This window comes from Carassius auratus, chromosome 7 (assembly GCF_003368295.1).
Source record: "Carassius auratus strain Wakin chromosome 7, ASM336829v1, whole genome shotgun sequence".
Taxonomy (NCBI): domain Eukaryota; kingdom Metazoa; phylum Chordata; class Actinopteri; order Cypriniformes; family Cyprinidae; genus Carassius; species Carassius auratus.
The window spans coordinates 24,781,197-24,806,604 of record NC_039249.1 but is presented as its reverse complement, the minus strand read 5'-3'; the positions used below and the strand labels follow the sequence as shown (position 1 = coordinate 24,806,604).

General features: G+C 37.6%; 1 protein-coding gene across 2 annotated transcripts; it reads right to left on the bottom strand.

Annotated features, from left to right (window-relative positions):
• myzap (myocardial zonula adherens protein) lies at positions 1-17,252 on the bottom strand. 2 transcript variants are annotated; one of them, XM_026268070.1, is made up of 14 exons: positions 16,861-17,252; positions 15,656-15,730; positions 7,753-7,848; positions 6,128-6,286; positions 5,944-6,036; positions 5,711-5,824; positions 5,451-5,603; positions 3,254-3,379; positions 2,769-2,897; positions 2,596-2,690; positions 1,816-1,921; positions 1,610-1,693; positions 1,222-1,328; positions 1-1,132 (listed from the first exon to the last, which is right to left on the bottom strand). In XM_026268070.1, exons 1-14 carry the CDS (start codon positions 16,927-16,929, stop codon positions 796-798), a joined length of 1,743 nt encoding a protein of 580 aa, XP_026123855.1. In that variant the 5' UTR covers positions 16,930-17,252; the 3' UTR covers positions 1-795. The 2 variants fall into 2 exon arrangements, with proteins under 2 accessions (XP_026123855.1, XP_026123856.1); XM_026268071.1 differs by having other exon boundaries at positions 1,222-1,283; positions 16,861-17,222.
• Between the last annotated feature and the right edge of the window lie 8,156 nt (positions 17,253-25,408).

The following is a 25,408-nucleotide window of genomic DNA, read 5'->3' as shown; positions in this document are numbered from 1 at the left end:
TAGATTTAGACATTTTATTTCTTGAACAATATACCCAGTTATATGTAAATACAGTGCTCAGTGAGTGAAAAATGTTAACACCAAATGTAGTCTAGAAACCTTAATTTGCAGTCATCATAAATGATGTGATTTTGGCAAAGAAAAGTGCTTTAACACATTAACGCTGCAAACAATCCACAGAGGCCTGCTTCCCTAATGCCCTCTGGTCTAGAAAAATGGGGGTGCATAACCAATACTTTCTTTAAACTGGTATTCTGAACATTTTGAGTCTTAAAACATGGAGGTCATCAGTGACTCCAGGGGAAAAAGTGCAACTGAGAGTGTGAAACCACTAATGTCCACAACTCTCTTAGTACAATTAAAAAAAAACATTTAAACACATCAAAACACACTAGAGCAAAAACAAAAGTACTGAGCTGTGATCACAGTTGATAGCTACCATCATTCCTTTTCTGAAAGAAACCCTCATACTGTATATAGAGCCTATTTGGAGTTTTTTGTAACAAAATATTTGGTGTAATACGCTTTAAAAAATAATCTAAATACGGTCTCAGAAAATGGAAATATAAATAGATAAGTGTAAAATATAGAAAGCTATCACATAAAATCACTAGATTTTTGGTAAACAAAGCAACAGAGTGCATCAGAATACAGTAAAGTGTACTACCAAAATAAGTTATTCACAGATCAGTATGTTATTTACATATACCTTAATGTTACATAAACAGTAACAAAACCACAATACTTCATGTCGCAACAACACCTTCTGTTGCCGCTATTTTAGGAAAACTGCATTCAGTCTGTGTCCCTTTTAGCGCTTAACTCCATCAGCTTCATGAAAGGAGTGTAGATCTGTGACGGGCCGGTCCTCGCTCTAGGACTGCTGGTGGAGGACACTTCTGAGGCTGTTGGAGATCTGGAGTCCCCGTCTTCAGGGCTGGTCTGAACATAACTTGATGTTTGTGTGGGACTGGTTCCAGTTTCTTGTGTGTTTACTGCACTGGAGAGCAGCATTGAGCTGTACTGACCAGGAGTGTATCTAAGAAGACTATAGTTCAGTCTGCTGGAGGATCTCAAGGCCGATGAGATGGGGCTGGGTTGGACAGGAGCGACGTACGCCGGCTCCTCAGATCTATGAACACAGGAAGAGCATGTGTGTAAAGCCATGGCCTCGAAAGCAGTTTTAAATTTCCTATGGCAAGGTGATCTGGCGCTCATTACCTAATGGGGAGGTCACAGCCAACTCCAATGTCCCTGGTGGCTACTTTAGTCTCAGATGCGCTCTGTATAGACATAAAATACTTCAACTTGTCTCCTAACTCATTATTCTAGGAAAAGAAGCAAAGCAAAGGACAGAGTCAGACCATAGGCATGGGAAATTAAGTAGAAAATTCATTTCACATATAAAGAGAACACCCGACGAAGACCGATTCAGTTTAGATGTGTGACAACCAAAGGGACTCGAAGAGCCCAGCTGACAGAATAGCAATGCATTCAGGAATAGACACATTCAGCGTGCTTATTCCAACCAATCTGTGTCTTTCTAGATTGGTGAAGTCGAGGTGCATGCAAAAATCAGATCTTGCTACATGGAAACCGTTGCTCTTACCTCGCACTCCACAATAGCAATCCTGTCCAGCAGCTCGGAGATGAACATATCCTTCTGTGCAACTTTTGCTCTCAGTGTTTCGACCTGCAGAATTGTTTGTTTGTTTTACAATTCAAAAGATTAAATTAAAATAATCGTGTCGTGACTTCTTGAAAGGACATTTTGTGTAAATAGTATACTCTTGATAAGTCTCTGTAAATCCTCACCTCCTCTATCATGGCTTTGACCTTCCTCTGTTGAGAGAACACCATATCGTTGAGATGCTTTATTCGCTCTCTCAGTTCTGCCGCTTCCTCTTTCAGCTGCTCCGACCTGAGAAAGAACATGCTGCTTAGGAGAGAGATCATTTATGCATTTAAATACTGAAACACAATATTATTGGGTATTGCTCAGTTTCACCGGGAGCTTTTTTTTTTTTACTCTGAGAGGACAAAATTAAGACTTTTTAAGAGGGAAAAACAAACATAAAACAAATTAATTGCTTAGATTTATGTAATTAATCGGGATTAATCTTAACATAATAATCTGTAGATAGAAAAGCATTTTCTCTCTGAAATTCCAAATGAATATAGAAACAACAAAAATACATAATTTTTTAATATTTATTATATTAAATACTATGAATGAAGGTCAGTACCACGGATACCAAAAGCATTTATTATTATTATTTTTTTTTTTTTTAATTTCTGGGAACAAAATAAGTAATTATAGCCATTCATCAGTATAATTATGGACCAGGCCTAAACTACAAATCAACCATTTTTTTTTTACAATTACTTAACACTGAAACTATTCTAACAACTTTAAATTTCAGTGAACATTAAACAATATTCACACAAACCCATTATAATGAATGTCTTATAGTGTGTTTGGTGATATTTCTGGGTTGTTATGAAACTGAAACCATCCTGAATTAAAGAAACATGACATCAACACTGTTTCAGCTGCAAACGTATTGTACTGTAAGTATACATTAAATGTCTTACTGCTTGGCCACAGCTTTATCTGCATGGTCAGTTTCGTCCAAACCACGTAAGCGTTGTTCACATTCACAAAGCTTTTGTATCAGGTCACCCTTTTCCTGTTATAAAGAGACAAGTGTTGAACAGAGTTTCCTTCCTGGTAACAAATAAAGGCTGAGCCGACTGATATGATTTACCTGAGCCATACAGTTTAGTAGCCTCTCCACTTCAGTAATTCTTTGATCCCTTTCAGCGATCTTTGCCTCAGCTATCTGAGCGTTCCTCTCGGCCTCCTCAAGTCTCTTCATGTAGTCATCAAGCTGTGCCTGCAGACACACAGGTCAGAACTACAGTCAGAACTCTGCTCATCTGTCATCATCATCAGCATTCTCTCGGAAATCTTCACTATTTCCACTAGGTGGCAGCCTTAGTTAGAAAAAAAGTTTTGTCAACATTTTTCTCTCTTCCCTGGTGAGTAACTACAGATGTTTCCTGTTAAGATTGGAATCCTTACACCCTGCTTGTGGAGTATAATACAAATGTAGTCTTGTTACAGTGTGGTTTACAATCTTTCACACATTCAAACAAATGCATTTGTCACATTATCATGCAGTGCAGTTCTTGTTGAAGTAGCTGGACAGTAAGAGGTTGTGAGAGTCTGTTTGTTTGGTTGTATCTGTACCTGCAGAGCCTCTATCTCCTCTCTGTATTTCTTCTGCTGTTCCTGCAGCTGTTCCTCATATTCCTTCTGGAGCTTTGCACTCAGCTCTTTTAATGCTTGGGTCTTGGCCTCCTGAGAAGTCTCCACCTACGTACAAAATGCTCTTTAGTCGTCTCATGTTAATAACCATGCTATTTATTTAACTTTTTTCTCTTTTTTTACTTCAAACAAATTCACTCCTGCTTTCATCTTTAAATCTCTACACATGCTATAGAACAAAAATCTGAAATCTGAGTAAAGCTATCCTTTTAGTCAAGTTATTGTTCTGATAATATAATTTGATTAAAATATGTGTATTAAATAATTAAATAAATAAAATAAAAATGTAATTAATTAAATTAAATAATTAATTAATTTATCCAGAACGCGGCAGCAAGATTAATTTTTAATGAGCCGAAAGGAATACACGTCACACCACTGTTTATCAATTTGCACTGGCTGCCAATAGCTGCTCGCATAAAATTCAAGACATGTTACTATGCTGCCCGCAGTTGGAATCAGCTTCCAGAAAAGATCAGATGTGCTAAAACACTAGTCACATTTAAATCTAGACTTAAAACCCATCTGTTTAGTTGTGCATTTATTGAATGAGCACTGTGCTATGTCCGAACTGATTGCACTATATCTTCACTGTATCATTTTATATAAAATCAATTTCTAACTGTTTTTAAATTTATTTTAAGTAAACGTTTTAATTATTTTAAAAGTTTTAAAATTGCTTGTTTTATTTTTTTTCTTATTTTTCATGATTATTTTACTTTCTTTGATGTAAAGCACTTTGAATTACCATTGTGTATGAAATGTGCTATATAAATAAACTTGCCTTGCCTTTCCTTACAAAACCACCACTGGCTCGGCACCCATTTACCTAAATGTATTACTTCAGACTTATGTGCCCTCGAAGCTTGCGTTCTGCAAGTCACTTTTACGGATTTTTAAATTAAATGTTCCCTCCTGGAGGAATGACCTGCCCAACTCAATCCCAGCAGCTGAGTCCTTAGCCATCTTCAAGAATCGGCTTAAAACCCATCTCTTCCATCTTTATTTGACCCTCTAACTCTAGCACTCTCTGTTTAAAAAACAGAAACGAACTAGATTTTCTTTTTTTTTTTTTTGTATTCTATTAGTTTTCTTTTCATTTATTATACAATTAACAAATGTAAAAAAAAGGCCTATAACACTAGCTTGCTCTATTCTTTTTCTATTCTATCTGTTTTCTTTTTATTAATTATATAATAAACAAAACTTGCTACATGTACTGCGTTAAGCTAACTGAGACTTTTTATAGCACATATCTTTGCTCTTTTGTAAGTCACTTAGGATAAATGTGTCTGCTAAATGACTTAATGTAAATGTAAATAATACAAATATATATATGTTTAGAAAGGGTTTATGTTTTTCTAAATCAACTTGTAGCAGTAAAGACTACAGATTTCATAAATAGTCCTGGTGTATGGAAGTATTTTTTTTTTACTTTTCAAGCTTAACCTATTATTAACTTTTAAGTACAAATATTCTGTGTACAGTACACTCTTCAAAATAAAGGTTTCAGAGGAGAAAGGTTTTCACAGTGATGCCTCAGAAGAACCATTTTGGGTCCCCAAACAAAGACCCTTTTTAGTGAGCAGATTTTAAAAGATAATATTTTTCTGGGCGTGAAGAACATTTAATAATCTAGAGAACCTTTTTTACTATATAGAATCTTTTTGTGCAATGGAAAGGTTCCATGGATGTTGAAGGTTCTTCATGGAACCACAGATGATAATAAAGATATTGTCGATTTGATTGCACAGATACTGTTTTTCACTGAATTCAATGATGAACTGCCTTTATATTAAAATTGAGTGTTTGCTATTGTCTTTTTGCATTAATGACACTTTCTTCCCTTTTTGATACTGTAAGGCTGCTTTAACACAATCTGTACCTGTGTTCTTAAAAGTGCTAAATAAATAAAGTTAACTTGACTTAAAAAAAATTGTTTTCATAATTTAGTAGTCAAAATTGTATATACAATCATTAGAAAAAGTAAAAAACAAGCAATACAACAATTATAAAAAACTATAAGTAAAAGAAAAAAAATATTTAGTCCAAAGTATTATGGTAGGCCTATCAGGTTGTTGTAACATGAAGGCTTTGCATGATAATAATAGTGCTGCACCTGATTTTTGAGAGAGTGGTTTTCAGCCTGTGCTGCTGCTAGCTGTCTTTCCGTTTCCTTGAGTTTCTCCTCTGTCTTCTCCAGCGAGCTGCGCAGGGTTCTCATCTCATCTCTGTTCCCCACTCGATTTTGACAGCTTTCCAGCAATGATTTCTAAAACACGTTTATATTCAAAAGTTGACAAAAAAAAACAGATGTCACGAGTTTCTCTGGACAGAACAAGCCTTTTTCAGCTGGCAGTGACCACACTGATGGTGTACCTGTAGATCAATGTTTGCTGATATGAGGGAGCTGTTCATCTGGTCAAAGCTATCCATTCCTGCCCTTCTCGTCCTCACCTCTGACTCAAGGTAACGCTTATGAGAGTTGGCTGCCTGGGACAAACACAGTCAGCACATTGAGAACCTGTCATACGACTATAAAAATGCATTTTGATGAAGCCTGACAGGGAAAGGTTTGGTGGCGGATAATATTCTTGCTGTGTTTTGCTCACCTTTAATTCCTGACTTAATTTTTGCACTGATTGCTGCATCCCTCCAAACTGGCCATACATGCGCTCTCTGACCTTTTCCAAAGAGTCACGTACCTATGAGAAAATAAAGATGGTTTTTAGTTATCTGCTTGGATGTACATTCCTGAAGAACATGCTAACTGGTTAAGCAATAACTAGTCTTTACCTCTCTGATGTACCTCATCTCATCCCTCAGGTGACTGACAGACCACTCGCGAGCCATCACTTCCTGTTGGTGGCTGCTGCCTGTGCTCTGCACCACGCCGTAAACTCTGGGCCCGTGCTGAGCGGGCTGTTCCCGGCCCATGCCATTAGTCACAGAGTGCTGGGGGAATAGGAAAACAGGGCTCAGATTTCAGCTTGTGAATGTGTTCACAGCTGTGAAGTCCAATGTCACCGCTGTGTGTCTGAGTGTGTGTACACCTCCGGGAACATCACGGCTGATAAATAAGACTGATAGACTGTATTTGTGAGTGATATGCTCTGGTATTAGAAGCATTGCTGCTGAGTGTTCACAATGAGAGGATGGGATATAGACAGTCAGAATAGTCCTCAGTGAGGGTGTCCATATTTCTGCATGCCAGTCAGAAAGAATAATAATAAAAAAAAAAACCCTTTGTATATCTACAGTTTCACCATAAATATACTTGAACTTGAAACTTGGAATGCTGTTAACCTTATCCAGTGAAAGTACATAAAGAAAATATTTCTTTCTTGACAATGCCACGGGCAAAGTAAAGTGAAAAAGGTGTCATAAGAGCAAACCACAGGAGCAACTACAGCTGAGAAGATCTCAGTCAAGAGCACAGCAATGAGGATCAATGGCCTTACAATTTATTCTGATTCTGGATTCTGGGACCTTTTACACTGGGTCACATCTGTCTTTAAGATTTAGTGTCTAAAGGAGTCATATTTCATGTTTTGCATGGATTAAGAAGCTCTTTTGTGATATGTTTAATAAGTGAACAAGCATTTTACTGTGCAAAGAAAGGCCTGAAGCCATATAGTGCAGATACACTTCAGCTCATGCTTGCTTTGCAAACAATAACATACAGTACTGAATATCTTCTGGGAAACAGGCACCTGTGTTTTAAACACTATCACTATCAAAGATAAAATTACACTGATAATATTACCAGGTGACACAAAAACATTCAAACATACAGTATACTAAAATCATATGTGGTCTATTATGTTCCAAAAGGACACAGCATTATATAATGACCCAGTGGAAAAATATTGTATCTTCTATCATTCAAAATTTTAGGGCAGTTAGATTTTGTAATGTTTTTTAAAAAAAAAAGAAGTCTCTTATGCTCACCAAGGCTACATTTATTGATCAGTAAAACAGCAATGTTTACGTGAAATATGATTACAACTTTCTTTTTTTATATTTTAATTCATATTAAAGTGTATTTTTAAAATGTATTACCGAGATTGTAAAGCTGTACATTACTCCAGTCTTCAGTGTCACATGATCCTCCAAAAATGATGCAGTTATGCTGCCTTATATGTTTTATACTTTTTTTTTTCAGGATTCTCTGATGTATAGAAAGTTGCAAAGAATAGCATTTATTTTAAATAGAAATCATTTGTAACATTATGCATCCCTTTTCAGATTTTGTGTCCTTGCTGAATAAAAGTATTCTTTTCTTTAAAAAATAAATAAAAATTCATTCTTACCAAATCCAATATTTTGTCAGGTAAATATTAGAAGAATCAGATATGAATCTGGACATATGCATGGGTAATGGTATTCGGGTTTGTTTGTGTTCTCAGAAGCTGTCATACCTTGTCTTCTTGTTGAGGTGATTCTCTCCCAGGTGGTCTTTCTCTCTGCATGAGCCCATTTTTCTTTTTCCAGGAACCATTGAGCAGTTTCTCGCCCTGTGATGTAACGTTTATTATTTTCATAGGTCTTATCAAATTTTTCAGACATGCTGATGCTTGGGGTGATAACTGGACAAAGGTTTTATCCTTGCCAAATGTCTTTTATGCAACACATAAATCCTACTTCTAATAAGCTTTCCTGTTTATGAGGAACCATATTCCATCTTTTTAATGTGTGCTATTTTCACATCGTACTGAGGAGGAACAACACTGATGAAGTCCAGCTGTGATCACACGCTCAGGGTGTGGTTTTCCCCTTTCTCTTTTCAGGACATAGTTTCTCAGAACTGTAATCTCATTCATGTCATGACCACACCTCCTCAGAACTCCTCTCCAAACCAAAACACAGAGCTTCAGCTTCCTCACCGAGACAAACTGAATTCTGTCTCAACCTTCAGGGCAAACAGGAGAATCATTCTTCATTAAAATAGAGAATTAGATGTTGAGAAAATATGATGAATGTTTCTCTCAGATTCTGAATGAAGGGGAGCAATGTGTGTGAGTGGGTGGAGATAAGACAGAACAATGATGCCAGTGTTGTGCGTGGCCTTCTGCACTAGACTTCACTGAACTTGACAGATAACCCACAAAACACAAGCCCATGAGAATACATTTGAGTAGTTCAAACAAGAGAAAGCTATTTAATATGTTGAAAACAGGGCCTCCCGTTTTTGGCCTTTTGAGTAGTGATATGAGTTATGTGCACCGGCGGCGCCAGGGGGGGTCTTGGGGGGTCTCAAGACCCTGCCAAAAAATGCCTTGACCCCCCATTTGACCCCCCAGCCTCTTCCTGATTAAAAAAATATATATATATTCGGGATAAAGATCCCAAAATGTTTCTCTTCAAACTACGCAGAACAATAATAAATAATTATTTCGATATTTATTCATAAACTGAAACGAGAACCGTTTCTGTCAGACGCGTCCGATTCGAGAACCGATGAGCTGATGATAACTGCGCATGCGTGATTCAGCGCGAAGCAGACTGACACAGAGCGCATCTGAACCGAACTGATTCTTTTGGTGATTGATTCTGAACTGATTCTGCGCTAATGTTATAAGCGCGGAGTTAACCAAAGGCTTGAATGAAGGGCAATCATCGCCAATGACGGCATTACATCGAGCGCAAAAGAACCGGTGAACCATTTTTTTTCAACTGGTTTATTTGATCGAATTGTCCGAAAGAACCGGTTCACTTGAGCACCTGCTCCTTTGCCCCTTAAGTGCCCTTTTGTCAAAGCAAAATTTCCTCAATTTTTTTTTGTAATAACATAAACTTTTGTGAATGCCTGCCCACGCCCAATCATAATATTAGTACAATTTATTAATTACAATAATAATTTAGCCGTAAATAAAATGACCAACATGATGACCTTTCACCTGACTATGACCTCATCCAACCGGGAAGATTCCTCACGCTGCACGCGCATTTTTTAATTGCTAGAGGATATTTTCAACATCGTGGCAGCTGGTAAGTGGTGTTTCATTCTCAGCGAAGTGATTTTGGTGTTTATTTACTTATTATTATTTTACAAGAACGATGTGATGTGAGAACATGCAGATACGTTGTTTATATTGCTGTGTGTAGCCTGTAGTGTAGAAGTAACACTAGTGTGCTGTTTGAGGGAGAAAAGTTTCACAGGCATCGAGGGGTCTGGTCTTTTTTATGTTATTTGAATAAACTTTTATTATATTACAGTACTTATTTATTTTTAACACGTAAAAATAATTATCACAACACTGGTAAGGCTTATACAGATTTTCTCATTCTCTGAATTATCATTATAAAAATAAAAACAATTCAGAAATGAATTAAAATATAATTATATTTTAAATGTGATGCAAATATTTTTTCTACAAAAGCAACTGTGTTTAAAACAGCAAGACCACTTTAGCCTGTAAACTCAATAATATCTATCTGGAAATAAATGTAAAAATATCAATGTCAATAAAAATGCATAATATACCTGACATGAAAGTGCAGTGTGAAGGATATGAATAACAAATATAGCCTGTCATTTGTTTACATTGCAAAGGTGTTTTTGTTGTTTAGTAGCAGAAATATGCGGTTATTAGCCATGTCCACTGTATTTTTTGTTGGTTTTCATGAGACCCCACTTGAAAAGACCAGGACCCCCCCATTGCCCCCCCAATCAAAATTGTCTGGAGCCGCCACTGGTTATGTGTAGTGATAAGTGAATCATTTTGGGGATTTAATTTAGCCTAATAAATCTAGCAGAGGCATTAACTTTCTGGGGTGGCCATCCTGATGTTAAAGTGCAGCATTATTGCTTAAAAAAAAAGGTTACTTTGTAATAAAATATTACAGGGATGGTTTACCCAAAAATTACAGCTCTGTCATCAGTTACTCCAAAACCATAAAACTTTAGTTCATCTTCTGAGCACAAATTAAGATATTTTTGTTGAAACCTAAAAGAATTCTGTCCATTCGCTGCAAGTCTACTCCATTAATGCGGGCGCTTTACAAAGTTTATAAAGGCATACAATTTTGAAATAAAATTTGTAAAGACATCTTCATTTGTGTTGGAAAAATGAACTAAAGTATTATGGATCAGAAACGACATGAACGTGAGTAAAAGAGGAAAAAATGTAAATTTTGGGTAAATTTAAATCTTTAAACTAAATATCAAAAATCATTACTTGACCAAATTTACCAAACACCATCCTTTTGCTAGAAGATACAGTTACTGTTGTAAACAACATGAGAATTGTATTCTCTGCATGCAATGTACTTTCATCTATTAAAAGAGCTTATCCATACAATGACAGACAACACTAACAAAGTGCAGCTGCATTAAACTTTCATGCACATTTTGACAATATTTCTGTGCACAATATTCATATACAAATACAGAACTATTTATCTATCATCTTAGATAAATAAAAGCATGTGTTTTCCCTGTTTCATATTCTACCTGCTCAGGTAATCTTACTGATTGAACTGAACACTATTCACTGAGCTCTATTGTTGTTGTATAAAGATGTGCTTGAGGGTGTAAACTCAAGTCTAGCATCTGTGTTTTACAGAACAGTATATATCTGTTTGCATGCAGTGGGTGGTGTCGGGACAGCTTCCCACTCCAGCTTTGCTGAAACCAGTTTTGTCATCATTCTGTGCCATTCAGCTGAATGCTTTTATGAGAAAACATTGCCTTGGGTCAATTTGAATTTCAGGCCTTCCTGTAATCCAACAGGTGTAACTTGGGGAATTCAGACCACAGGTAGACTAGTATCCCATGGAGGATAGGATTACACACACACACACACACACACCCATCTTAATTTTGCAGTGGCTTCTTGTCTTGGTTCTTTGTTATGGCAGTAATAGAATATCTCAGTTAAAGGGTTAGTTCACCCAGATAGCAAAATTATGTAATTAATAACTTACCCTCATGTTGTTCCAAACCCGTAAGATCTCTTATCTTTGGAACACAGTTTAAGATATTTTAGATTTAGTCCGAGAGCTCTCAGTCCCTCCGTTGAAGCTGTGTGTACGGTCTACTGTCCATGTCCAGAAAGATAATAAAAACATCATCGAAGTAGTCCCTGTGACATCAGAGGGTCAGTTAGAATATTTTGAAGCATTGAAAATACATTTTGGTCCAAAAAAATAAAAACCTACGACTATATTCAGCATTGTCTTCTCTTGCGTGTCTGTTGTGAGAGAGAGCTCAAAACAAAGCAGTGTAGTGATATCCGGTTCGCGAACGAATCATTCGATGTAACCGGATCTTCTTGAACCAGTTCACCAAATCGAACTGAATCGTTTTAAACGGTTTGCATCTCCAATACGCATTAATCCACAAATGACTAAAGCTGTTAACTTTTATAGTGTGGCTGACCCCCCCTTTTGAGTTCAAACAAACCAATATCCCGGAGTAATTCATTTACTCAAACAGTACACTGACTGAACTGCTGTGAAGAGAGAACTGAAGATGAACACTGAGCCGAGACACATAACGAACAACAGATTGACTCGTTCACGAGTCAAGAACCGTTCGATTCTAGAAACCGGTTAAAGAAAACGGTTCACCGGTTCTTTTGCGCTTGACGTAATGGCGTCATTTGCGATGATTGCCCCTTGATTCAAGCCTTCGGTTTACCCGCGCTCATAACGCTAGCACAGAATCAGTTCAGAATCAATCAAAAGAATCAGATCGGTTCAGACGCTCTGTGTGTCGGTCTGCTTCACGCTGAATCACACATGCGCAGTATCATCAGCTCCTCGAATCGGACGCGTCTGACAGAAACGGTTCTTGACTCGTGAATGAGTCAATGTTGTGTTCGTTATGTGTCTCGGCTTGGTGTTCATCTTCAGTTCTCTCTTCACAGCAGTTCAGTCAGTGTACTGTTTGAGTACATGAATTACTGCGGGATATTGGTTTGTTTGAACTCTGAGAGAGTGTCAGTTACATTAAAAAAGTTAACAGCTTAAGTCATTTGTGGATTAATTCGTATTAGAGATGCAAACAGTTTAAAACGATTGAGTTCGATTTGGTGAACTGGTTCAAAAAGATCCGGTTACAGCGAATGATTCGTTCGCGAACCAGATATCCAGACTGCTTTGTTTTGAACTCTCTCTCACAACAGACACGGAAGAGAAGACAATGCTGAATAAAGTTGTAGTTTTTGCTATTTTTGGACCAAAATGTATTTTCGATGCTTAAAAAAATTCTAACTGACCCTCTGATGTCACATGGACTACTTCGATGATGGTTTTATTATCTTTCTGGACATGGACAGTAGACCATACACTTAGTTTCAATGGAGGGACTGAGAGCTCTCGGACTAAATCTAAAATATCTTAAACTGTGTTCCAAAGATAAACGGAGGTCTTACGGGTTTGGAACGACATAAGGGTAAGTTATTAATTACATAGTTTAGCTATCTGGATGAACTAACCCTTTAAATAAAATGCTCTCTAGATTTTGCACTTAACTATCCTGACTGTATTTTTCCCTCTTCTCATTTAGTCTTCCTTTGACCTGGTTTAAACTTTTGTATAACAGTTACAGTAGGCTGTCACTTAAGCCCCTTGCACACTGAGAATCTGGAAAATACACGGGTAATGTGTACCAGCAATTGTTCCCGGGTCTATTTTGCTCCTTTCACACTGCCAGTGATTACCCAGAATATGACGTAACCCGTAAAGGTCCCGTAATGACACGTGACTTCAGGATTTGATGTGTAATGTACGAGTCGAAAACAAGTATAGGTCTCTGCAGGAAAGTAATGGGAGTTACCAGATCAGGGTGTTTTTACACCATGATTACCTGATTGGTTGATGCAATAGTGATGTTAGGTTTAGGGGTGGGGTTGGGTAAGGGGGATCATTTAGATTGCATGATTTAGAAACAACCAAGCAGTTTGAAAACACCCACATGGTTATAAACGCCCACTTTTGTTCTGCAGAGACCTAAGTCTCGTCGAACTAACTGATCTCTGCTTTGTTACAGTTTGCACAAATTTTTTTCGTCGAGAACGTTGATCTGTCTTCAAAACAACCGGTAAAAGAGTTGCGCGATAATGTTCGTCATCACTACAACACACCCTTTACGCCATTGGTTCTGGCTTTTTACCACACAGCGCTCGTTCCGGGACAGAACCAGGCAATGTTACTAGAATCAATCGATCCCGGCACGTGTTTGCGTTCACACAGGAGGCGACCAACGTGCAGTGTGAAAGGGGCTTAATTGTTATGCAAAGGACAGCATATAAAAAGCCTCTACATTCAAAATCAATGCAAAAACCCTGAATCTCCCAGAAACTAGATATCCATACCTGGAAAGTTTTTCTATGCATAGCCAACTAATTAATATTAACATAAAGGCTAAAAAGTTTTTTTTTCTCAAATGCTGACACTGAATGCTCCATGGAAGTTCATCTCTGTAGCCAAAGGTGCAGTCACATTAGCAAATTTTCAGTAAAATTTCACAAGAAGAAAAAGTCCATAGTCCATTGTCAATAATGAATGAATTAACTCACTTTCAAACAAAGCAGTGTGGCAAATTTGTGTGACCAACTTTAACTCAGTGTTAAATATGTGCAGTCTGATATCTGCCCTCACTTGAAACTCTCAATCCAGATTCCAGATCGAATTGGCGACTGGCAGCTAAACAAACAGGCCTGGGTTTTGTTTATTGACGCTTCACACAGCAAAATGCCCACAGCTGGCCTTTCCCATGAGACAGACACTGATAAGACCATCAACAGTTCTATGTTGGCACAGCTCCTGGATTTCTACTTCTCATTAGTATCTGGCTTATGAAAGTGCCCGATGTTCCCAACGCAGCTCCTATCAGAGACCAAACAAGGTGGATATCAGTTGAACTTCAAGGACTAAGAGCTGCAGGGTGCAAGTTCCTGGCCAAGGTACAGATCAAAACATTAAAGTACATGCAGACACACCTCTCTTAACTTCTTTCCCAGCACACCACTGTCTATAGAAGGCTTACAGCAACTATTGTCAAATATACAAATTAATTTCTCACACAGACTAAGCTGTATATGCAAACAAGCTTAAAATTAACTTTACCTCCCTTGGTAAACAGGTGACTCAAATTCCCGAGCTTTGTTTCATGTGACTCTGAACTTTGGGGGCCGCTCAAGGATATTTATCTGCATGAAACCTAACTTGTTTCTAAACATACTGGCTTAGAATGTAAAGTGACAGTAAACTAAGGAATCTTTGCATGTAGTTCCAAGAATGCACGCTTATCTGCGTGCTTTTATCAGTAAAGGTGCAAGGCATGTTACGGGCAAGCAGTTTGGATCTTTGACACACAAACCAAGTGACAGAGCAAAAGGAAGGACACGGTCTCTGATTTATATCTCTTGAACACGGACACAGACAAAACAATGTTGAAAATTTCCCCTTTCTGAAATTCCATTTTTCACATCCTTAAAAAGTAAGCCTAAAGGTAAATCCTTAAATTAAAGCCTATAATTAATTAAACTTGCCATATATACAAGATATATAATACAAAATGTCAAATATAAATATCCAGGTGCAGACTTAGTGATTTGGAGGCCCTAAGCAAATTCCAAGCATGGGGCCCTACACAGTAACTGTGTTCTTTTATACCTAACTCTTATTTCACTCGCTCGCTCTCATAGTTTAGAGCTTAGGTTATTTATCATTTCACAACCAGTAATTAGTCAACCGGATGCTGTTCTAAAGCCATATCAGGCTACCTTATTTTTTTCTGATCAAAAAAAGAACACTGTAAAAAAAATATATACAATTTTTAAACTATGAAATTATCCCATGCCACTCATTCCATATTCCAAGTGTTCTGGAGGCATACGGTAGGGTTTGCCAAGAAACAAATGGATAATGTAATCTATTATTAAGCAAAAATCTCCAGTCATTATTTACATTATATCTACACTTAGCTAGAACTTAGCACTGGATTCTAATTTAAACACTTCTGGTCATTGCTTTTCAAGTTAGTCAGCAGATATGTCTATGATTGGCTGCATAATACTGCAAATATGATTCATCAATATCAGATGGGGCCCCCTGATTCCCCGGGCCCTAAGCGGCCATTTACCTCACTTGAATGTTAAGTATTGTTTTAGGCTAGGTTATTGTTAGGTTATCTTGTTGAGCTTATCCTGTTATCAGGACATCATGTCATTTGTGGTGGTAGTCAAACAGATTGGGGACTGTGTGAAGTCAGTGTGAAAAGAGGAAGTTTGTTTATTATGACGTGAAAAGACAGCTAGCGCCAATCTGTCTGACTGCAAGAACTTTACTGAAAGATGCTAAACAGATACTTACAGAGTTGACGGATTCATTCTGGGATTTGGGACTGTCCTCAGGCCGGAGGGTTAATCTGAGACGCCTGATTCTCCTCTGACAGACATCACACATACACACAGAGAAACAAACAAACAATGATTAGCCACAATCAAAAAAGTTTAATAGGTGGACAATGTGATGATTGTTATCTCAAGATAAGATGGAAGCAATTTCATTGAAACCAAAACAAAAACTTTAAGTCCTGTCAAAGATAATGCTTATCTACTGAGAGACAAATGTCAAGCATTAAAAGAAAAGAAAAAAATGCTCCAAGTGATTTTATATCACTGAGGCAAAACAGTATTAAAATATGACTGCCCATAAACATTTCATTGTTTATCCACTTCAGAAGTGGACATCTATTCGACACAGATCAATAACTACAGTACTAGTCAAAAATGTGGTTCTCATGGGTTTGATGCCCTCTCAAAAATTCTAGGCTAAAAGCTCCAGGTTTGACAGTCTTGTGAACAGATGTTCTGTGTGTGTTTTATGACCTTATTTCAGTGACTTCAAAATTGTCATTTTTCACTAATCATGCATAAACGTTGTTTTCTCAAAAACACAATCATGTACATACATGCTATTTATATTTTATTGTAGCCCAGTTTGTGCTGATTACAGTGTTTTCAGATTTTAGCCATGAATATATTTATAAACAACTGAAAAAAAGCACCAAAGTCAAGGCATGTCAACATTTTTCCAGGCCCCCAAGACCCCCCAGACCTCAGAGGGTTAACCACTTCAGATGTGGCAATCTATTCGACTCAAAAATGTGGTTCTCGTGGGTTTGATGCCCTCTCTGCCAGTTAGTGCCATCTGAAAGGGTGTCAGTTGATTAGCTGTAAGAATGTCTCTGAAAGGCAGCTGACCACAGCAACAGCAGCTGAGCACCAGGCCCTGATAAAATAAACATGACAGGGCCCTGCCTCCCAGGACGGTGGCTCTTATTACAGGCCCCTCTCTGAACAACACAACACTGCCTCGGACACGTCAACAGCGCTCGATTAGCCTGGATATGGACGAGTCATTAGGGCACAGTCCAATGCGTAAGTCACAGCCGAGAGACATAGAGGACAGAAACCAAACCAAACACAGGCAAGCAAACACCTAACCGAGAACCACTTGAGTCAGGAAAATGCAAAGTTCAAAAGAGCAAGAAAACATGATCGAGTGTTTCCTACCTCATTGAGGTCTGGTATCTCAGTGGTGGCTGTGGTGCTGATGGCACCAGCCCTGCCATTTTTCAGCATGTCTCCTTTTCACGGTCCACGCCACACAAACACTATCAACGTCTGCGCCCACCACAGCAGGCTACACACCAAAGGAGGAGATACAAGATGTGTGTGTGTGTGTTAGAGGGGAAGAATGAAAAAAAGTTCCCTTCAGCAGCTCTGCCAGAATTCCTTCCCCCGGATGAGACTGGAGACCGAAAGAGAGGGGAAAAAGAGGCTCTGTTTTCCAATGTGCAGAGGTCAGTAGAAACACAGCCCTCCAGTGAACAGACAACTCCAGAGTGACAGCGTCCCATATAGACTCCTCCTGACTGAGAGAGAGAGAGAGAGAGAGAGAGAGAGAGAGAGAGAGAGAGCTGTCAGTCTTTCAGTATCTGTGCTGGCTACGTAAGCTTTGTTTCCCATAAGACCCGTCGAGCAACATTTCACCTGTGTGTGTTCTCCAGCTCCCACCTACCTGTAGCCAGCTGCTTTTGCAGGGTTGGGTTGATAATGCTGGGGTGGAGCCCTCTCCATTTCTACATGGGAAGGTGTCACACCTTAGGCGGTTACGCCACTTTTGACTGTAATGTGGCTTGAGATATTATGCTTACAATTATGGTGGATTTCAATTTAATTTAATTTAGTAATAGGATCATATCAGTGACTAATAAGGGGAAGCAGGAAGAAAAAGAAAAAAGCATGATATAATTGATATAATTTGTTGTTATTGTGATTCATGGAGTCATAACTAAGAAGTTTTTTTTGAGAAATAATTTACCCCAAAACAAAAAAGTTCTCGTCATTTACTCATACACGTCATTCCAAACCTGTTTGACTTTTGACTAAATGTTTTTGTCCAAACAGTGGAAATCAAGAGTGTGTTTGGTTTCCAAGATTCTTCAAAATATTCTCTTTTGATTTCTGCAGAAGAAAGTCATACAAGTATGGAACGACACGAAAGTCAGTAAATAGTGACAGTCTAGTAGGTACTACATTTGCAACCATTAAAAAAAGTTGTTGTTTTTTTGTTACACGTAAATTATGAATATGGGTAGTATGGATGAAATCCTGACTTTCTTTCTGACATGTTTTCACGGTCACATGACCTTCAGCAACAGTTGTGTCATTTCACTGCAACTTCATGGGATAATAAAGGGTTAATCGCATACAAGATTCAGACTCTCACTAAAAATAGTAGGTCATAAGGGTACTTGAATTCTGACATACTACTCATCTCACATACTGTTTTTTCTCCTACTACAGGGAAGTATGCATATTCAGACACAGAGAGAATGTTTTTTGGGTGAACTATCCTTTTAATAATTATAATTATAATAAATTACCATTTTAAAAAAACATTACCATTTTACTTGTTGTGCAAAGAACAATTGTCACAGTCAGAAAAACTGGACTGCAGATGCCTTGATCTTGTTTGAAGAAATCTTTAATGTGTGATTTTGTTTGCTTAACATATTTCAAAGTGCGCAAGGTGTAGGTCAATCATTAATCTAGGGAACAGACAGTCCACTACCAGTGTAATCATTAAGCCTCCATATTTGTGAAATGAACCCCTTGGAAAACACATAAAGGCTGTAAATTGCACTTATTATTGCTTTTTTTCCCCTCAGCACAATAGACCTTGAGGCAATTTAATCAATCATCACAGGGATAAATGGGCCATTTGAGTGATTATCAATTTTTGTATGACAAAAGTTTTAACTATTTAGAAATCCATGAGCATGATGAACAGCTGAAGCAGCATGTGAAAGTTCACAGGGATTATGTTTCCAGCCTTTCATGATGGAAAACAGGATCCCATTAGGAGTAGTCCTACTGGAGAAGCTCTGCTTGTCCCATTCAATCCAATATAGTGATCAATATGAGGCTACAAAGAGGTACTTAAATAACAACCATTCAGCATTGTGTTCATCACTTTCTGCAAGCGAACAGTGCCTACATTTGTTTTGTGTGTGTGTGTGTGTAATAAATGCACACATAGGTTATCTTCTAGGAAATTTGGTTCTACATATACAAATATATATGTGTCCCTGGAGCAAGTAGCACGGTTATATTTGTAGCAATAAAAACTCAATGTATGGGTCAAAATTATACATTTTTTATGCCAAAAATCATTAAGATATACTAATATGCATTGCTAAGAACTTTATTTGGACAACTTTTAAGACGATTTTATTTAGATTTTTTTGCAACCTCCAATTTTAAATAGTTGTATCTCAGCCAAATATTGTCCTATCATAACAAACCATACAGCAATGGAAAGCTTATTCTCATTCTTATGATTTATTGAGCTTTCAGATGGTGTATACATTTAAATAAAAAATTACCCTTATGACTGGTTTTGTGTTCCAGGGTCACATATGAGATATTTCCTCACTACAAATAAACAGGAGTTTCTTTGAAAAGGTGAGTCGACTCGTGTGACTAACAAGTGAGGATCGATTCTCCTGTTCTCACGCAAACCTTTTCTCAGTTGGTATGGCATTTTGAAAACAGTTTAATCATACTCACTTACATGAAATGACTCCAGTCATACAGGGCCGTCGCCAGAACAAACCAAATGGGGGGGCATTTAATTTTCATAGGGGGGCACACTTTTTTTTAATGATCTGAGACAGACCATAACATAAACCCATATTAGGCTATAACTAAAATAGACCACACTAGTCTTGTTTTGTTTAATTATTCAAATAAAATACTTCACCGTTTGATCTCAACGTCTCTGTTTATTGTCTCTTAACATTTCCAAAACCGCCAAAAATTTATTCTGAGATCGCATGCAACGCGCAGCTCAGCTGCGCAAAGGAATTGCGTATAAACAATACAATACTGTATGCTTAACTAAATGAATTACATGATTTATATATACATATACATACACACAAACTGCATATTGTAATTTGAATTAATAAAACTACTAACACAAAAATTACATATTGAAAGGTCTGCTGCTGGAGACTTGCCATTGGCTGTTGTATTTGAATAATTAATGAGGTAGGTCTTTGCAAGGTTTGGGTGCTGTTTTGGGATGTTTTAACAGTCATTTATGAATATAATTATATTTAAAATTATGTTCTGTGTAATAATGCGTTGAATAATGAATCGTCTGAATCATTTCTGAAGGTAATGTGTTATGCATTTTTAGTGTTACCGTTGTAGTGATTACTGTTCCTGTGAGCCAGGTTCTGCTGAAACAACGGAATTAGTGCAATGAACTAAATCAATAACAATCAATATTAAACGTGTAACTGCGCGTTCACACCGGCGGCGTCGGGAGCGTCAAAAATCGATTTAGTCGATCTGCTCACGACGCTGCAGAAAGAATCGTGAGCGCTCAGATACAGTGACGTATACCGAATGCTCATTTTGTATTAAAAGTGGACGCAAAGCAAATAGACTTTTTGATCTTATGCAGACTAACCACAAGGAGGTTAACGTTATAAGTTGATCTCATTAAATGTTGTTGTGGACGAAATATTAAGATCCTTTACTTAAAATGAACGATCTCAGACACCTTGGTCCACGTATCACTTTTAATTATTTTTTTATGTCCCTGTACGCAAACAGGGACACATCATAGATTACTGCAAACGCGAAACAGCAATAATCAACCTGTCCTCTATTTTGCTTGGGAACTAATGTGATCGGAGCTGCGTCCTCTGGAATCCTCTCAAGCGGTTGACTTCTACGTTCCGATTGGTTGCTGCCCAACCGCGTCATAGCTCATTACCATAAAGTTGCCTTTATTTAAACTCTGCTCGACGCTCTCAAAGGCCAAGTCGCGCCACGCCGCTCCTCGCCGCTGGTTTACATTGAAAATGAATGACTTCCGGCCACTTTGACGCTCTCGACGCCGGAGGTGTGAATGCACAGTAATGCAAGTTTGGTTAATTGTTCTGTGCGTTACGTTTAGGGGGGCACAAAAAGTCATTTGGGGGGGCACTGCCCCCCGATGCCCCCCCTTGACGACGGGCCTGCAGTCATATCAGGAGACAAATAAACGCTGAATTATTAAACAGAGCGTGGGGGCCCTCCGTGTTGAGATGACATGACTAGAATAATACTCATCTATAACTAAAAATAATACATTTTGGCAGCCAGCTTGCGTGTGAACATCCCCTATGCCATCAGAGTAACTGAAAACAACTGAAAACAACTGAAAAAAAATGTGGAGTCGACTCCAAAATACCCTATAAATCTAGTAGTGTATATCAGAATCGACTCACTCAACTTGATTCTGTTTTGCTAGTGACTCGTTCTTGTATAGAACGCTGTGATTGGCTAAAATTGTGAATTGGGCGTTCCAATAACCAATCACATACCTCAGATAGCGATCCTATGACTGGGACACTCTATGCCCTGTAAAAAGTCAATCGTAGTGCATGTACTACACGCTCTTTCTCCGTTATGCTGTTGGTAGATTGTTGCCTAGCCTAGTTATGTATTTTTTGTATTGGACTATGATTTTTTTTCTGATTTTTGTTTCTTTTGACAAATTCCAATAGTGTATCGTTAATCGATAATAAAAATCAGCACAGCATAAACAATTTGTAATATGCTCTTTCATATTATCCCGTGAGCCTTTATGGAACTTCAATGTTTATGTTTTATGTTAATAGTGCAATTGTTATGGATGTAATTTGACAGAACAACTGTATTTCCACCACTGTATGTCGTCTGCAGGCTTGTAAACAGTGCTCAGGTTTTAAAGCACAAAGTACCTACTGTATATAGAATTGAATGGATTTATACAGCCTGCATAAATTATTCAGGGGAGCTCCTGGCTGTTTCAGAGGACAACACACATTACAACATTTTCCTGGCTGTGAGGTTTTCCTCATTAATGCTAAAACAGGATGAAGCATATGGCAGATGAATTCTCCCCTCCTCTGACCTGAAGATAAATCTACAGTTGCTTTGTCTTCATAACCATGTGACATATTATTCAAGTTCACATACACCATTTCCCACCACACAGCATTACTGGTAAACATTATTACATCCATTACATGCAGTCTATGCATGACAGTTCTCACATTTAACAAGGAAAAGAAAAGGTGAGTTAGAAGCCTAATGTAGTGTTATTTACGTATCGTCACCTTGCTTACCTGGTCTTACTAGATAGTGTGGATTCCCTGAGGTGCAGATCAGACACATTTCTGAGATGAGGAGTGACAACAGGAAAAGGAAGAAAAACAGAGAGAGGGAGAAACAGAATGCAAATGTTTGTTTGGAGAGGTTATATATCAGGAAATGTAGTGGGCCTAAAATGAAGTCAGTTACTCTCACCAGACCATTTTATGAAAGAAAGTCAATTAGCAAATGTTAACAAATAAAAGACATGCCATTTTGAAAAGAGATCTGCTAAAGGTAGAAAGGTAACAATACAATACTATGTGTTTATGGCATAATTTGACCATAGGAAGATGACTTAGTTTGATTATTCCTGAAGAAACAATTCAGTTTTGTGTTCAGGTTGATGTGTGGTCTAGTTTTATATCCCATATAATATCATAGAAGACCCTATTTAAATTTGCAGGCCCACACTTTTTATTTTCCAGTGCAAAAGGTACATCCTGCCTGAAACAATGGCATAGTGCTTTGCCTTTTTGTAGTGTTCTCAGCCTTTTAACATGGTCTGGAACAACAGCACATGGCTGGCTGAACTGTATATATGTTATGCAATGTGACACTACCTTCACTTTCAAACCCACCTACATTAAAAAAAATAAATGATTTAATAGTAAATCGAAACCAACAAATCTCGGAAGGCGCTTGAAAGATGTGCATGATGGCCTACTGCTGTTGTAACAAACAACACATATTGTTTAGCCAGCAATACTGCTGTCCTGGAATAATTGCCTTGTTGTTATTCGTCATGAACCATGCAGTAGGCTCACCTGCAGCTGACAGGTGCGTAATTACAGATGAATGACTGTCTAACAACATCTTACTCTGTGACGATGTCCACACAGGAGACAAAGAAAGAGCGCTGAGAACTGGTTATTTGACATTTATAAGTAACACTTGGGAACATGTTGTCTGTGAGCGTAGCAGAGGTAAACACCCACTTGTATGTTCTGTCACAGCAGATGTATTTTGAGTCTGCCTACACAGTAAGTTTGACTCGTTAAGTAAGATTTTTTTGGAAAACAATTATTTTATTCAGCAAGGACGCACTGCATTAATCAAAAGTGACAGTAAAGACATTTGTGTAATGTTACAAAAGATTTCTATTTCAAATAAATGCTGTTCTTTTGAGCTTTCTATATAAAACGGATCAAAGTTTACACAAAAATATTAAGCAGTACAGTTTTCAAGATTGAAAATAATGGAAAACGTTTCTCAAACATGAAGTAATGATTTCTGAAGGATCAAGTGACACAGTAGAAGACACAAGAATAAATACATATTTAAATTTTAAATTTTAATTTATATAATTTTCAATTATATAGTGCTTTATTGGGCTTAATTAACCAGCAGTAAACCAAGAGTATCTTAAGGGCACTTAAGAGGATAAAACAAAAGTTATAAATGATAAAGACATTAGATAAAGGCAGGATGAAATGCAATCAAACAAATAAGTCTCCCAGAGAAACCAGATCTTTTATAGAATCACGGATATACCAAAATATGTTGGATAAAATGATTAAAGAAGAATAAGTTAAAGAATAGACTGAGGGGAAAATTGAAAACCAGAAAGACAGAAATAATGAAAGAAAGGGCAAGAGAAAGTCCTGTTCTCCTGTGCTCTGTTTACTCTCTGTTTGTGAATCTCAAGACACAATAAAAATGAGGACGTCCCCAGAATGAGCAAACAGTGGTGTGAAAAGATGAGTTTGAAATACAAAACGAGGCTGGCAGCTAAACATCTTCCTGTTCTCATTCAGATCAGTGATGGACCGGCCCCTAATAGATCCTGTCTGCCAGGGGCCACCGCACACTATTAGGATTCATAAGTCTGCTCATCATACATGTTTCTCCAGATAGGGACAGGACGTGTCCCTGATGACTGTTCAATCAAGCATAACTAATCCTGTCTATTTATTACAGCTGTTTACTAAGGCAAGCATACTATTGCGATTGCACATTCTTTTGATACAGATTTGAACAATATCCTAACACAGTGTTTCTCAAAAAGAGGGCAACAGGATGACCTAAAATTATTTATTAAATTTATACATACTAAAGATGACAAAAAACAACAAATTTTAAACTAAGCTGTATTATTATTATTATTATTATTATTATTATTATTATTATTATTATTATTATTATTATTATTATTATTACTAAAAACACATGATCAGAAACTTGAGTTGGCAATGATTGTTCTGAAAAAGTGCCAATCACGTGTAGTATTGTTTTAAAAGGCATCCAATCTGTGACTAATGATCATAAAAGTTATGTAAGTATGTTGTAAGGTTGACTGACTACCAGATGGTGTCATTATAACCTGTTTATGTATTTGAGTCACTTCCTCAATTATACTGTGATTACTGGTCATTAGCCGAGGCATAGTCTGATCAGTGGGGTTGTGAACTTAAATAAAAAATGATTAGAACAAGAGCCGTTACAAAGTCACGTCATTTTAAATCATTAGCTGAAAAAAAAAAAAAAAGCTTTCAGAATTGTTAGTTAGTTCCAAAAGTTCGATGTCATTGTGAACGTCTGAACTGTTGACATTGTTAACATGTTCAACCCTGCAGCACTTCTTACTGACCAGCAGAGGGCGGTAGAGCCACACCGTGGTGTTCAAAAAGCAACTTGTTTCTAAAATAATGGACTAATATAAGAAAACTTTGTCATAGCCTAGATCACCAAAGCACTGTGTGTGTGTGTGTGTGTGTGTGTGTGAGAGAGAGAGTTTGTGAGGAGTGGGTTCAGAATTTCATGAATCTTGGATCTTCACTGTAGTCCCCATGTCAGCCCCACCCTGATGAGAGAAGGTTTTGCCAAGAATTTGCACAGCAGGCTGAGATGCTCCTCTCACATCAGGAGGTTAGTTTGTTTTGTGCTGCTCTCAAGACAACAGCCAACAGATTTATAATGGGGCTCAGGGGCTCTCCTCTACAGCTCAGCTGTGTATAGACATGAATATCACACAAATGCAGTCCTCTCTCAACAATGGGGGAGGCTTCTTGCTCTTCTAGAAGAACTATATCAGTTTGGTTTCTCTAGCTCAAGGCACATCAGGATCAGGATCTAAACTTAAATAGTGGTTTTTCCTCAACCTTTTAAATGCAAGCCCCCCCCCCCATCTAATCTTATTGTAAGAAACAGACAAACATATGTCAGTTTAATGTTGTATATCTTTATTTAGCATTTATAGCACTTTAAGACTGTAAAAAAAAAAAAAAGTATAATTTTTGGACATATTTGGTCCCCCAGTAGTTTGCAGAGACCCGCTGGTTGAGAAAAACTGGACTACAGAAATAAGAAAATACTTGGGCACATTTTTAATGCACATTATTAACATCACTGATGGTGAATTACT

What these genes read in the sequence shown, in the direction of transcription:
- myzap (XM_026268070.1), bottom strand. Translation starts at nt 16,929, where the DNA reads ATGCTGAAAAATGGCAGGGCTGGTGCCATCAGCACCACAGCCACCACT. An exon ending in AGGAGATAGAGGCTCTGCAG is followed by an intron (nt 2,898 to 3,253) that starts GTACAGATACAA and finishes GTGTGTCTGCAG; the next exon opens with GCACAGCTTGATGACTACAT. An exon ending in TCAAAGCCATGATAGAGGAG is followed by an intron (nt 1,694 to 1,815) that starts GTGAGGATTTAC and finishes ACAATTCTGCAG; the next exon opens with GTCGAAACACTGAGAGCAAA.